Source organism: Lissotriton helveticus, chromosome 11 (assembly GCF_964261635.1).
Source record: "Lissotriton helveticus chromosome 11, aLisHel1.1, whole genome shotgun sequence".
Taxonomy (NCBI): domain Eukaryota; kingdom Metazoa; phylum Chordata; class Amphibia; order Caudata; family Salamandridae; genus Lissotriton; species Lissotriton helveticus.
In genome coordinates, this window is record NC_136072.1 from 790,849,946 (window position 1) to 790,866,824 (window position 16,879).

A 16,879-nucleotide genomic window follows, 5' to 3' on the forward strand; every position below is an offset into this window, starting at 1 on the left:
AGAATATGCCGTGTAGGAGCAATGTGCAGGTTGAGCACGCAGGACCGGAGGGAGGGCACAAGTGCGGAACTGTTCCTGCAGCATAGGAAGAGTGTTTTGGTCTCTCTGCAGGACTACTACTTTTGCATTGTACTCAAGCCTGGGAAGGAGCACAGTCCTGCTGACTACTTCTCAACTAGTAAGTAAACTTTATTGTACAGTTAATTAAAACTCACAATTTTTAAAAATTCACGATTTAAAAGGAAGTATATATCAAAAGATACAATTAATTATCAAACTTTAAAATACATGGGTTGGCGTTATCTCGCTTTGTGCTGTAGTGGATAAAGTTCATGTTTTCAATTTAATTTGTTGATGTTATTATTTGAGCTGGAGTCCCAATATATTACTCGAGGAGCACTGTCTGTCTGCTAGTCTGCTTACTCGTTTTACTTATACTTTAGTCTTTCCATCACTCTATCAAAGAATTTTGAGAGACGGCAGTTTAATTGGGTCTCCTGCGGGTTGAAGCACAGTTTAACTGCCTGTCTACAAGTCCTGATGCCCTTCTGATTCCATCTTGCTCGTAGGAAAAATCTCCTTTTATCCATTAAGCCTGGACAAATACAAATTATGTGTATTAAATCTTCAGATCCTACTCTACAAAGACGACAAGTCTGATCTTCTTGTTTCCTTTTCCATAGTGCCAGGTGAGGGAGAATTAGTAAGATGCCAAACCGCAGCTTTAAAAAAAATTATTTTATCTTCTGTTTGAATCCCCTTTCCAAATAAGCTTGTGGCTTAAGTGCTTTGTAGTCATATAACACTGTCCAACCGTGTGCCCTCTTTGATAGAGCTTATTTGTCTTCTGTTAACGATATTATTTTCGTTACTTTGGTTACAACCTTTTTAAAGCTCTTATGATCTGCTGGCGATTCCCAAAGATCGGTCAGTTCAAGTCTCTCTAATGATTCCGACAGATACTCTCTGGCTGGTGATGGGCTCTCGTTGTTGCAGCTCGGTCTAAAGATGGGCATTTAAGGTCCCTTGTTCTGCGTTTCGGATCTTGTGCCAGCATTTTATATAGCTGCCCCTTCTTTCCACCGTCTGCTTCTGAAGGCCAAATTCGAGGCGTATTTGAGCAGGAGATACATAGCTGGGTAGCTGAAAGATTGATCTGTAAGTTCTACTAATCACTTTTTCTAGGATCAGCGCATCTTTTCCGTATGTCGGTTCGCTCCCATATGTCAGCATGGGTTATAAACGTGCTCTTATTACTTGTAGGAGCGGGTCCAGTGTACAATCTGGCAGGACTTTCTTCAGAGGCTTCATCGCAAGATAGCTCATGGTGCCCTTTCGACTACTTCTCAAGATGCCCTATCACCTACTGCTTCTCTGCACTCTATTGTGTAAAGTAGATATTGATATTGTCAAGCAGGCCTGAAAGTTGGTTATAAGTAAAGCAGATATGATAAAATGGCTCTCAAGAGGATCCTAGGCTTAGGGCTGTGTCACCATTAATTGGCACTCAGCTCTGAAGAAAACTTGAATGAGTTAAAAAAGAGGTTTGACTATTCATCCCAAAGAAATGAAGGTGTTTCTTCACATTGAAAATGAACTTGCACAACACCATAAAGGTCTGACTCTCAGAAAACTCAACTAGTTATCACCAAGGCCTTCAAGCTGTCAATTTGGGTCATGAAGGCCATTTAGCTGCCATGGCTACTAAAAAAGGCTGCTATAGCAGAGATGATGTTTTTTCCTTTTCAATTCACCTGCTGATAAATGTTCAGCACCTGTCATCTATGTCAGATATTGAGTAAAATACTCTGTCGTCACAGGCCCATTGCACTGCAGTTCATTTCAAGGATCCCTGGAAAAATCCATGAAAGTTGAACATAACCAACTTCCTGTGTTCTTCGTTAGAACCTGAGAGAGCACCAAGACACGCCTCCCAATACTATGGGAAAACTATGGCCTACCCACTGAAAATAAAATAAGAAGAAGCTCCGTCTGATGTCATGAGTCGCTAATCAGAATCACACAAAGAGTGATGGGGTAATGCTTGGAAATAGTCTACACCACTAGCAATCGCTCTGTGTAGCTTTCCAAAACATTGCTTTTCTCCCACTGTGCCACTCTAGACAGAGAGCCCCTCCTTATGCAGAAAAGTAACGACCCTGCTCCTCAGGGGAACAGTCCATCCCAAACTGCCAACCCCTCCCCCCCCCCCCCCCCCCCCCACACACACACACCAACAATAGGCATCACAAGCAACCAGACTGCTTTCAGCCTGATTGGATTGTTCTGGCTGGCTGCGGGTATTGCCCTTGTGCAGCACGAGGCTGTTTCAAAGCAGTGATGAAGGAAGAGGCAGTAGGAGATGGTAGGATGAGTCAGGAGAGGGAAGAGAAGCAAGAAACAGAAAGAAAAAACACGATACTGCGAAGGAAGGAACAAGTGAAAGGTGAAAGGGTTGCAGGAGATATGTAAGGGAGAAAATAGGAAGAGGTGGCTCAGGATAGGCAAAGAGCAGGGAAGACGGAAAGAGCACACGAGAGACGGAAAAGGGACTAGGAGAGAGGTAACGGGAGGGGACATGACTATGGACCAGGCGGAAAGAAGGCAAGAATAAGAGGAATTAATGCCAAAAGGTGAGATGCAAATCTGGTGATGGGATAGTGTGGTGCCAGACAAAGGAATCTCTTTGAAGTAGGTGTTTGTATTCCCCCCCCCTCCCCCCCACACACACACTTTCTGCATACCAGTGCATCTTGCTCCCTTTCGCTCTCTATCTCACTAATACATTCATTTTTTCCCTGGGACTTCAATAGTAAGAGAGAGATCAGGAGAGAGAGAGAAAAGAGAGGGTGAGAAATAAAGAAAGTTAGTGAACGATAGAAAGGGAATATGAGCGAGGGAAAGAGAAAGAGAGATAGAAAAAGAGAGAGAGTGGAGAAAGAAAGGGTAGAAGGGAAAGAGAGAGGACAGAGAAATGAGAGAGAGAGAGAGAAGAGGGAGCGATAGAGACAAGCGAGAAAGAAAAGAGAGAGGAAGAAAAGAGAGAGGGGAGGAGAGAAACTACTCATTTGTCCTTGGGACTTCTGTGGGCTCGCATGCTTCAGGGTTCAGAGCAGAGGCGCTCCCCGTGGTGCTGAAGTTCACGGCGCCCTTCCAGTCTGGGTTCGCCTGGTCTTCCAGAGCTGTGCTCCTGACCTTGGACCGCTTCAGTGGTTGCTCTTGTGAAGCCATGGTGCTCTTAACCGACGGGGTCAGGTTTGGTTATTGGCCCTTGTTGACTTTGCTCCTTTTATGAAACCGGACAGCTGACCAGTTCTGCCTCCACATTGCAGAGGTCGAAGGTCGGGTTAATGGGTTGTAAGTTTCTGAGTGATGCTACTCAGGCATGGCGCGAGTCATCAAAACTAGGCGGATGGCCTTCCTTTACCTCGTCGAGCCTACCACATGACGTTCTCAGCACCAGCAGCATTGCATAAGATGCCCCTGTCCAGTGACCTACACTGCTTTACAGACCTACAGACACACCAGCAAAATGTGACTGCCTTTAGCCCAGCCCTACCAATCTTTCAAAGCCATTGGCCCGCCACATCTCTGCCTCTGCACTGTAACTACTGGCCTTCCAGAGGTGAGAATGAGATACAGTCCTTTTAGTGCTCTTCTAGACATTCAGAGTTAAATATGACTTCATTTTTAGAGGTAAGCATAATAGACAGACTCTGTCCCAGCTCTACCACACTTGTAGAGGCATCTGACTAATTAGTCACTTACTGTGCACCTGCCTTATTGGAAAAGCTTCACTTTCAGTCTGAACACCGCAGTGGAGGAAAACCGAGCAGCTGCCACACCACGAGAAACAGGGGGGTGGTGCACACCAGTGTGTGCTTTCTATGATTATATGACACATGCCAGCATCAGGGACAGGTACATGAGCTAGGACCTGAAGAGGGTGCTGCCTCCCATAAGGCCCTGCCTTTAATTCCCAGGAAAGTATAGATTGTATATTGTATATAGATTGTAAATAGGTGTTGCAGAGTGAACTTCAAGTGGTGTAACTAAAGTACTGTAACTACATCTGAGTCAACACATTGGGACTAAAGAGTACGAAGGGTGCAGAGAGTGAAACAAGGGAGAAAAAATGCATCCACTGTAAAAGTCCAGCAGAAAATATACGGTCTCCAGAAAAATGTACACAACACTAAATGCCTATATGGAGGAAGAACTCCGCGCTGCGGATGAAAGCACAGGCCAGGCAGAAGCTGGGGATATACAATTTATCAAGGGGGAATGGACCTCGGGAAAGATACTTAGGCCAAATGCTCTGAATAATGTCAAATTCTAAATTCGGTGTACGCGTCACATTTCCTGCCTCCGCGATCAGTGCGTCTATTTCTGTGTGTAAAGAATGTTAGATGGTGTGTGCATGGCACGCAGGACCACTTACACATTGCCTCTTCATCCTGTACATCCTACACCCAAATATACAGCTCAACACATGTTGCGTCCACCCATTCATTCGCACAGGCGGGAAACATCATTTACTCCGAAGGCATCACCACGCATAACGTTTACCACGCTACACTTACCACGTAAACGTTTTTTCAACACGGGTGCCTTCCACGACCGTCTTTACCATGCAAGTACGTTCTGCGTGGGTTGAGGAGAGACGTGGTATTCCTTCCGGTCGTTCTGCGTGGGCTTGGGGGGGGCTGGGAGGGGGTGAGGGGCCGGTTGGGGGTGCTCGGGGGGGCTGGGGGGGGCTCGGGGGGGCTGTGGGGTCTCCCCCCCAAAAATAACAAGCGGTTTACATAAATAAAAAAACTCACATTATTTTTGTAGTATAAGGAAAAAGCCCCCCCCAAAGACGTGCCATGTACGTCACAATAACAGTCCTTTTTTTATTTTGGTAGACGTGTGTTGACGTTTGTTTCCATGGTGGATGGAGGCTGCTGGTGAAAGACGTGCAGGTAAGACGTTTTTAGGTCGAGCAGACTACTCTCAATGCGTGAGCATTGAGAGTCTGCTACAGACCTAATGTGGCCCGTATTCAGGAGAGTGGACACGACTCAGACGCGCGCTTTTGCAGTCTCAGTTTTGACCGCGGGAGCGCGCGTCTGAGCCGCGCCTGCGCAGATGAACTCCCAGCCCCTACTTTCGCGTCGCTCTGCTCTCATGCATTAATGGCACAGACACAGCCAGCCCCCACCCCTCTGCATGCACACACATACAGGGGCGCGCGCACATAGACAGACAGACACACGCAGACAGACACACACACGCACACACACATACGCGCGCGCACCCCCTCCCCCCACACTTACCGGGGTCTTTTCGTGTGTCCCTGTCTCCCTCGGCAGCCTGCGGGTCAGTCTTGACAACAGGCGGGGCTCTCCACGACCACGGGAGCTCCGCTAGTTCACAGGCAAATCTTCCGGCTGACTACAGAAGCGCGGGGCTCCCGTCCGCTTCCTGTTTGCGGCCCCGCCCCCGTCCCAAAACAAGTTGCCTGGCTTCCGTTCTAATCCGGACTGCAGACATAAAGCCCACAGGTAGGTCCCCGGGTTTCCTTTCACGGGTAATACCTTGTTAACATTTGCCAATGTGTGTTCCTTCTATAAAGTGCAACATGAAATAATACAACTTACATTTGTGCAAAGCTTGCGAAAGAGCCTGGCAGTGACGAATGCTCAATTAAGTAGCGGAAACGTATTTAAAAAGAAAAAAAAAAGCCCTGAGGCGGACGTTCCTACATGACGAATTTTCTATCTGAAGCAACGGGCAGAGAAAGTACCGAGTGCGTTTGTGTTAATGATGGTTGTTGCTCAGAAATTGGCTGACATAAATGCAAATCCACAACCGTTGCTGTCTGGGAGAATCAGCCCGCGCGCAAAATCATCGTGGAAGTGACTCATCTGTCAGCGGATGTGTTTGCGTCATTAATTACACTGGCCAAGTGGCCCGGAAGTCTTCCTATCGGATGATTCAAATGCATAGAAAAGGTACAGTTAAGTAACAGATCTGGTCAGACGGCGTCCACATATATGTATCTAATGTAGATGGCGGGCTGGTTGTTATATAAGTCAACATGGAGACTCATGGGAGAATAGTAAAGCATGGCAATTAAACTCATTGTTTTGACAAATGAGATATCTTTATGTCAATGTTCACCTCCATCGAGTACGAAAATCAATGGGTGCTGGCACGTCGTAGTAATATTATGGCGAATGCCAGATCCTGCCCTTTGTTCATGTGTTTGGCGGGGTTTGCTTCAAGGGTGCCGTGATTATAGCTAGAAAATTACGGTGACTTTTACCATTCAGCCAGTGAAGCGATTCCATCGGCCCCTAGAGCCACGGGGGGGGGGGGGGGTTGTTCAGAGCGTAGGGAGCAGCAGGCTTGCTTCGGTATTACAAAAGCAGTGTGAGTGAGCTCTCAGCACCAACGGCGCGCCTGCTCTCCCGCCGTGGGTGCCTGGTGTGGAGCTGTGCTCCAAGTGACTGTCGCCAAGGCCCAGATTCCCTTCCGTTGCCAGACAGGACACCGAAGTGGAAGGCAGTACGTTGTGGTGTTAATGGCTTAAAATGTTGTTTAATGAGCCCCTTGTCACTTAAAATTCATTTCACATCCCGTGTTCTAACTGTTACGCATAGTAATTCGCGTTAATATAGATGGATGATTTTGTTTCATAACAATATGCATATGCAAGGTTAGGAAGTTAATAACGTTGGCAGTACGGTGTAAGCATGATTAACATGACTTTGTACTTTCAGTGCTTCGCATTGCTCCGATGAAGCACTGAGTACAGCCAAAAGATTTTGGTATTTAATTAAATATTTTATTTAGCTTGTCAGAAAATTTTTATGTAGTTCAACATCCTCGTGTGTTAAGTACACCACCTGGGGACATATCTGATGATGTGAATTCTTATTGTATCCTAACCAGTTTTCCGTCTCTATTCCCATTTGTTTGGCATCATTAATTCTCCTTTACTATTGTAGTGTTCCTTGTACTACGGTAATCTCTAATGCACCGAAATCCACGATATTTTTGCTTTTGTCTCTCAGGTTTTTGGCCTTCTGTCATGGTGAGACCCAATATTGGGGGTCTCACAAGTGGTCAGGGTCTGAGGGTACGACGTGCCCACACCTTTTCAGTTTAAGAGAATCCGTTCCACCCACTTTGTTGTGAAAAAACAACTGTCCCGGTACGGTTAATTCGGACAGCTGAAATGCCTCAGCTGAAGTTTCAGATGGGTAGTCTCCTGTGGCTGTGAAATCGAGGGAGGGATAGGACGCTAAACAAGCCTTCTTACCAGGGTGCCTGCTCGAGTGAAATAAATGTAAATGTGCCCCACTGGTTAATCTGCAAATGTAAAGGGTACTTAGAAGCAAGATTTAGATTTAAATGATGGAATCACTTGAAGCTTGCTGATGGCATATATTTATTTTTTTGGAGTGGTATAGCAAGGGAGTTACCAGCTGAGCTATGAAGTGTGTCCTTTTAAAGGACAGTTATACAAATATTTCACCACATACGATCTGGGTATTACTCTAATCTATATTTTGGATGCATTTTTTTAGGTCTCGTCTCTCAATGCGCATGCGCATTGAGCGAGACTATAGGGGCATAAACAACGTTTACCTAGACTGGCGATTTGATGCTGACCAGGTCAAAAGGAAGGCTATTGACAGAGTAGGTAGCCACCACATCCACCACCAACAAGTCCACGACAACCACCACCGTGTCCACCACCACCGTGTCCACCACCACCACATCCACCACCACTACGTCCACCACCACTACATCCACCACCACCACATCCACCGCATCCACCACCACATCCACCATCACCTCCACATCCACCTACACATCCACCACCACATCCACCATCACATCCGCCATCACATCCGCCATCACATCCACCATCACATCCACCGCCACATCCACCGCCACATCCACCGCCACATCCACCACACCCACCACCACCACATCCACCACCACCACCCCATCCACCACCGCATCCACCACCACCACCGCATCCACCACCACCACTGCATCCACCACCACCACCGCATCCACCACCACGCATCCACCACCACATCCACCATCACCGCCACATCCACCATCACCGCCACATCCACCGCCGCACCACCACCGCATCCACCACCACATCCATCACCACATCCACCACCACCGCATCACCACCGCCACATCCACCACCACATCCACCACCACATCCAACACATCCACCACCACTTCCACCACCACCGCATCCACCACCACCACCGCATCCACCACCACCACCGCATCCACCACCACCACATCCACCACCACATCCACCGCCACCACCACATCCACCACCACATCCACCATCACCTCCACATCCACCATGACATCCACCACCACCACTTCCACCACCACTGCATCCACCACCATCACCGCATCCACCACCACCGCATCCACCACCACCACCTCATCCACCACCACCGCATCCACCACCACATCCACCATCACCTCCACATCCACCATGACATCCACCACCACATCCACCACCACATCCACCACCACATCCACATGCACCACCACCGCATCCACCACCACATCCACCACACCCACCACCACCACATCCACCACATCCACCGCATCCACCACCACATCCACCACATCATCCACTTCCACCACCACATCCACCACCACATCCACTTCTACCACCACTTCCACCACCACCGCATCCACCACCACATCCACCACCACTTCCACCACCACCACATCCACCACCACATCCACCACCACATCCACCACCACATCCACCACCACTTCCACCACATCCACCACCACTTCCACCATGACATCCACCATGACATCCACCACCGCATCCACCACCACCGCATCCACCACCACCGCATCCACCACCACCGCATCCACCACCACCGCATCCACCACCACCACATCCACTGCATCCATCACCTCCACCGCCACATCCACCACCACATCCACCACCACATCCACCACCACATCCACCACCACATCCACCACCACCACATGCACCACCACCACATTCACCACCACATCCACCACCACCACATCCACCACCACATCCACCACACCCACCACCACCACATCCACCACCACATCCACCGCATCCACCACCACATCCACCACCACCGCATCCACCACATGCACCACCACTGCATCCACCACTGCATCCACCACTGTATCCACCACCGCATCCACCACCACCGCCGCATCCACCGCCACCACCACCACATCCACCGCCACCACCACCTCCACATCCACCTCCACCTCCACATCCACCTCCACCTCCACCTCCACCTCCGCATCCACCTCCACCTCCACCTCCACATCCACCTCCACCGCCACCTCCACCGCCACATCCACCGCCACATCCACCGCCACATCCACCGCCACATACACCGCCACATCACCACCACACCCACCACCACCACATCCACCACCACCACATTCACCACCCCATCCACCACCGCATCCGCCACCGCATCCACCACCGCATCCACCACCGCATCCACCACCACATCCACCACCACATCCACCATCACCTCCACATCCACCATAACATCCACCATGACATCCACCGCCACATCCACCACCACATCCACCACATCCACCACCACATCCACCACCACATCCACCACCACCATATCCACCACCACATCCACCGCATCCACCACCATCACACCCACCGCCACATCCACCACCACCACATCCACCACCACCACATCCACCGCATCCACCACCACCACCACATCCACCATCACCGCCACATCCACCGCCACATCCACCGCCACATCCACCGCACCCACCACCACACCCACCACCACTACATCCACCACCACCACATCCACCACCACCCCATCCACATCCACCATCACCTCCACGATGACATCCACCGCCACATCGACCACCACATCCACCGCATCCACCACCACCACATCCACCGCATCCACTACCACCACCACATCCACCACATCCACCACCACATCCACCGCATCCACCACCACATCCACCACCACCTCCACATCCACCATGACATCCACCGCCACATCCACCACCACATCCACCACAACCCCCACATGCACCACCACCGCATCCACCACCGCATCCACCACCGCATCCACCACCGCATCCACCACCGCATCCACCACCACATCCACCACCACATCCACCACCGCATCCCCCACAACCACCACCACATCCAATGCATCCACCACCACTTCCACCACCGCATGCACCACCACCGCATGCACCACCACCACATCCACCACCACCACATCCACCACCACCACCACATCCACCACCACCACCACATCCACCACCACCACCACCACATCCACCACCTCATCCACCACCGCATCCACCACCGCATCCACCACATCCACCACCTCATCCACCACCGCATCCACCACACCCACCATCACTTCCAGCATCACTTCCACCATCACTTCCACCACCACATCCACCACCACATCCACCACCACATCCACCACCACATCCACCACCACCACATCCACCACCTCATCCACCACCGCATCCACCACACCCACCATCACTTCCACCATCACTTCCACCATCACTTCCACCATCACTTCCACCATCACTTCCACCATCACTTCCACCACCACATCCACCACCACATCCACCACCACATCCACCACCACATCCACCACCACTTTCACCACATCCACCACCACCACAGCCACCACCACCACATCCACCACCACCACATCCACCACCACCACCACATCCACCACCTCCACCACCTCCACCACCTCCACCACATCCACCACATCCACCACCACATCCACCACCACCACCACCACCACCACATCCACCACCACATCCACCCCCATCACCACCACATCCACCATCACCACCACCACCACATCCCCCAGATCCACCACCACCACATCTATATGTGTGTGTGTGTGTGTATGTGTGTGTGTGTGTGTGTGTGTGTAGGTGCAAATGTAATGTTCTTGGATTTTCGTCACAATAAAATACACTGAACATAATCTTCACAAAAGTTATTTACAAACGTTTAAGCTATTGCCATTATAAATTACAATAAATTTTATTTAAGTATTAATTATTTACAAAATTAAAAGCCATTGTTATTTGTAATATCAATACATCTAAGTCACGTAAATACAACACACATTGCATTACAAATGCTATAGGTGTCACATTTGCGAAAGTTAAAACTATTGACATTGTAACTGACAAAGCTATTAATTTTGCTATTTTCAAAACCAGCACATAAATAAAAAGTGTCATTTACAATGCCAATTGCTCAAACTTTCCTAATGCGAGACCTATTGCATTTCCAATGCTTGTTTACGCGTGGTATAGACCTTCGTTGTAAATACCAGCGTGGTAAAGCCACTTGCGATGTAAAATTCGCGTGGTAAAGCCATGCGTGGTAATTGTAAGCGTGGTATAATCATATATTTGCACAGGCCACTTACTTCCGGTGGACGCAAGAGAAGGCAGGAGTACTTCACTTACTTTCATCCACTTCTTCCACGAAGCTTGTTACTTCATCTACTTCACTAGTCAGGCAACGTCCTAGACCCTCCACCTACCTAATCACCTTCAAACACCACACTTACTGCATCTTTTCCATACCTCGCAACCAACAATCTGAATCGTACATCTACACTCCATCTGAGACTTACATCTACAGCGCAGCTGCATTCTTACTTATTCTGTAAACCACCGCCTCACACCTACACCAAATATTCCATAAACCACCATTTACCACCCTCTCCACACCAACTACATCACACACACGATCCTCACTCCACCCCTACCAACTACACCCAGCCACAGAACACCACCCCAACACATACATCCTATATTAGTGAAAACCCCAACATATCATCTATAGTCTACACCAAGGAACTCTACACCATCTACACCCTGCACCAGATTTTACACCACCTACACTATACACCTCATACACCCTGCATCATCAGCTGCACCACCATACCACACACCATCACCTACATTTTTGTCACAAACTTAACTCTAAATCACAGTGTTTTCCCTATACCACGATATACCCTGCCCCACCTATATATATTCTTGCCCATATACATGTTGCTTGTTGCTTTTCAACTCCTATGTCACCACCAAACTACACCTATACCACCACCTACAGCCTACACAACCACTTACACATCTTCCAACCACACCTACACCCAAACCTACACCTTACATAACCACCTATCTACACCGTACATAACCACATACATCATCACCATCATTTTACACCTACACGGCACCTCTATGCTCTAACCCTAACTCTCCAATCTACAGTACATACAACCCAGAAACCCCCATACCACTATACCTTACAATGTTACCTACACTATCCCACACTACCTACTCCGCCCACTTGAACCTTAACCCTACATCAACACATTAACCCGTCATCTGCACCCTACATCATCTACATTTGCCGTTTACACTAATGACGGACACATCAACATGGGAAAAGCGCATATAGGGCAATTCTTCATATTTAAGAGTCCTAATATGTGCCCTAGGTGCACAAGCAGAGCTGTGTCTGTCTCCCATCCCATAATGACAAGCGCTACAGGGCAGTATTGACATCCACTGGATGTCCTTTATGTCGGTAGGCGTAAGAAAAAAGTAGTAGCAAGCCTTGTGGGTGGTACACTGGCAGAGCTGCGCCTTACTCCCTCTGATGGTAAAACAGGGGTTGGTCCAGGACAGCAGTAAATTACATTGGCAGACCTGTTTGCGAGATTGGTCCCCACGGGCTTAATTTGTGCTGGTGGTTGCAAGTGATGGGTACCGGAGTACATGATTGTGAGAGGAGTTGTTTCATCATCAGATGTTGACCCAAAGAAAGATAAAGGGGAAAGAAGGGGAATGAAAAAGATAGGGAAACACTGACAAAGTGAGACAATCAGGATGAAGAGAACAACCTGCAGGTGTAAGATAAAGTCAGACCAGAAGTGTAGGGTGGAGGAAGAAAGAGGCACGAGGATGTATAATTAGTCAGCTGTATTTAAATATATAATAATCGGCATGCCCTAAGAAAACTTTAGGCCCTGCACTTTTTTCAACTGGGCCTTTCCATGGCACTTCTTACCTTCTGCATCCTGGAGGCGTCCATCCTGCTTCTATTATCCAGCATGAGGGCAGCCTGGGGTCCTTGGAAAGAGCCGTCAAATGCAACCGGCAACCAAAGACAGCGGGGCGAGCTGCTGGGCACCTGCCGTCCGCTGGCCTGGAGCTTCTGACCCCTCGGTCTCCACCTCTTTTTAGTGAAAAGGCCGCTGGCGGGTGGCACGGACGCGCTCCTTTTCTTGCCCGCTCCAGACGCCCGTTTAGGAGTTACTGGAAGATAGGAACTGCCCACCAGCTCGGCCTGCTGCTCTCCGGTCTCTGGAAGCTTCTGCACTCCTGCCCTCCAGAAGTGTCTACAGCGAGGCCCTTGACCCGGTCGGTTAAGCATTAGCTGTCAGTTGACTTGTCCACTTACTGCTCGCTGTTCAACAGCCCCGGCTGCTGACAAGGCTGGCCTCCAAGGCGTTGAATGTTCAAGCTCAGGTGGGCCTTCCTGGTAAGACCGAAACGGGTGTCACCAGCTTATTCCTGCAATCACTGCACCGTCCTGTCAGCCCTCGCCCCTCGGTGTCTCCTGAGGCCCCTCTAGCAATGACGCCGGCTCCTTCCCGCCATTAGTGCCCTCATGCGGAAGGGCAGGGCCATAACAGCCGCGATCTCCTGGCGAGCTCGGCAACCGCTCCTAACTCTACGCTGTATTTGCACCGGGTCTCCTCTGTCGTCGAGGCAACCCCATCGGCCCACGACGTCATAAAAAGCCGTGTCCAATCTGTTGCGGTCGAGCGAACGAGAAAACAGGTGCCATGTCGGGCAAAGGTAAGCACGGGTGTCTGTGGGAGGGCATTTACAAGAAGTGAGTGGGGCGCCGTGCGGTGGCCGGGGGTTCTGCTTCCAACTCCAAGGGCCCTTAGAGTCCCAAAAAACTGGTTACCTACCATTATTTTGTCTGCAGAGACTCCAGCATCCCTGTCAACTCACACTCATTTGGAGGACTTCTCCCTCATTTCATTGACTTTTTCACTGGAAAAATAGCGAAACGTCTCCATAGACTTTAACAGGCCTATACTACTTCCAAATACTTATCACCCTTCCAAAATGGCTTCCTCTCCATTCACTTTAACAGGCTCATCTCCAGAATTTACATTTTTTTAAGTATTTTATGGATTCTAACAACTGTTTTTAAGTTCAAACTGTTTATTGAAAGAGAAATAAGCAGTTACAGATTAGGTCAGGGGCGTAGGAGACACTAAAATTCTGGGGGGGGGGGGGGACAGGGACAACCTTTTGGACTTTCCAGTGACCTTTTACAAATCGGCCATTGTCTGAGAGCTGTACACTCTGTTAAAAGAATACAAACGCATAGTTTTGTAGTGTAACATTGATAATGGCAGGCATGTAGTCACAGTTTGCAAATATGCTTTAATTGTTATTTACATTTGTAAAGTAATTAGACCAAATGTGAAAAAACATGTTTTTGAATCTTACACCGTCATGCATCAAGCAAACAAAGGTGGGACGAAAAAAAGGAAAAATAAACTGAATGCTCTTTGCGGCATTCCTATTCTCAAAATGCAATTGGACTAATATTGAAGTGAACTGGAGACAGGCTGCATGCACACATAGCTGTAAGAGCAGATAAATATCCACTTTCTGAAAAAAGTGGCATACCTTAAATAGTAATGTGCAATCCATTCTTACCAGGAAAAAGGATTTATCATTGCCATTCCAAAGTTATAAAACATGTCCTGCTACTCCTTTCTAACCAGGAATTACACCTTAAAAGAGTGTATTAAGGAATTCCCAATGTCAATATATGAGAAGAATAGGCCTCACATTAGTGAAAAATGAATGTAGATGTTTTTCACTACAAGGACATGCAAAACATAAAAGTACATGTCCTACCTTTTAGCAACATAGCACCCTCCTCCATGGGCTATATTGGGCCTACCTTAGGGGTGACGTATGTGTAATAAAAGGAAGGTTAATGCCTGGCAAGGGGATTTTAATACCAAGTCAACCTGCCAGTAAAACTACACACACAGGCTCTGCAGTGGCAGGCCTGAGACATGTTTAAAGGGCTACTTGTGTGGTGACACAATCAGTACTGCAGACTCACTAGTAGCATTTAATTTACAGGCCCTGGGTATATGGTGTAACACTGTACAAGGTATTTACCAGTAAATATAAAAGGCCAATCGTGTATACATCAATGTTCAAATTTTTAAGGGAGAAGCACATGCACTTTAGCACTGGTGAGCAGAGGTAAACTCCTCAGAGTCCTAAGGCCAACAAAATTAATCACAAAAAGAGGAGGTAAGCAGGCAAAAAAGTTTGGGGGAAGTCCATCCTAAGACTGACAGGTCTAACAGTATGGTGTAGGATTCTGTGTAAGATAAATTTGCAATAAGAATTATCCTTGTGTGGAATGTCACAAAAATGAGATTTACAGTGTTGGTGTGGAAGAGAGATGCTTACCAATGTAAAACCGCCTGCTGTGAGAGACACAAATGAGATTCTCACAGAAGATAGATATAGTTAGATGTGCGGAATGAATTGTGTGGCAAAGCTCAGATATGAGGTGTTAGTGATGAACACCAGAAACAATGTTTGTGTGAGAAGCTTACACATGAATACAGTGGGTGGAAGGTCACAAATAAGAAGTGAGTGGGATGCAGTAAAGCACAACAACTGTTATATGAGAGGCTCACAAAAACTATAAAAATGACCAAACTAGTAAATATGCCTCATGCTAGGGGCTTTCTAGCCAACATATTGAGCATTTAATTGATACAATAATTAAAGGTTTGGAGGCCTTGCTCAAGACTATGATGATTTATTTATAAGGGATATTTGGAGAGTTGGGTATTAACAGTGAAGTCATCTTTGGGGAACAGTTATTGCTACCAAGAAAAAAGGTCAGATGGGCAGGGTAACATGGATATGGACGGGGATGATCCTGAAGATGAGCCAAACTCTGCTTCTGAGCATATCCAGGAGGAGTCTGGAGGCCCCTTACTGGAGAACTCTAGTCCCCCAGGGAATAGTTCTAGTGACACAGAAGGAGGCCCTAGAGGTATGACCCCCGTTATTCCTCCTGGGAGGGTACAAAAGGTTCAGGGGAAGTCCAGGTCCTCCTCAGTTGATTCAGCCTCCTCTGCCACTTCAATTGGGACTACCATCCCTGGCAGGAAGTGGGAAATGTTTTAGAAAGGAAATACCACCTGCTCAAACTTTAGCGAGTCAAGCTCAGAATCAAGAAGTAGTTGCCCTAGATAAGGACACTCTAGAAGTGCAGAGGGCTAGGAAGAATTAGTATTATAATCCCAAGGTGGCAGGACTAATGAACCTATGGTTAGGGAATATCCCTTTGACACTTGGACTGGAGCAGGATAGTTCCCCCTTACCAGGAGTGTGATGACATCCATAAGTGGGTTACTGCTTTAGAGAGGGCCTGTAAAGTTCAGAAGATTCCTCAGGGACAGTGGGCAGCTATCCTTTGGTTCTCCTTTGCTAACAAAGGTAGAGACAAACTCTTGACTGTAAAGGGAGAAAATGCAGATTTTCAAGACAAGTGGAGTGCCCCCACACTATACTGGAAAAGAAAGGTGAGGTCACCTACTTAGTTGACCTAGGTACTCGAAGAAGTCCCCACAGGGTGCATCATATGAATTGCCTGTTAAAGTTTATTGATCGGGCTGACACGAGGATGCTCATGGCCTCTGATGAGGGACAGGAGGAAGAAAGT

The 16,879-nt window shown here is 48.3% G+C and overlaps 1 protein-coding gene across 1 annotated transcript in view; it reads right to left on the reverse strand.

Annotated features, from left to right (window-relative positions):
- The window catches only part of GCK (glucokinase), a 366,089-nt gene extending 352,291 nt beyond the window's left edge, over positions 1-13,798 (reverse strand). Inside the window, exon 1 of the mRNA XM_078666753.1 lies at positions 13,157-13,798. Coding sequence (XP_078522879.1) covers positions 13,157-13,522 — 366 coding nt within the window. The 5' untranslated portion in view covers positions 13,523-13,798. The remainder of the gene's footprint in view (positions 1-13,156) is intronic.
- Between the last annotated feature and the right edge of the window lie 3,081 nt (positions 13,799-16,879).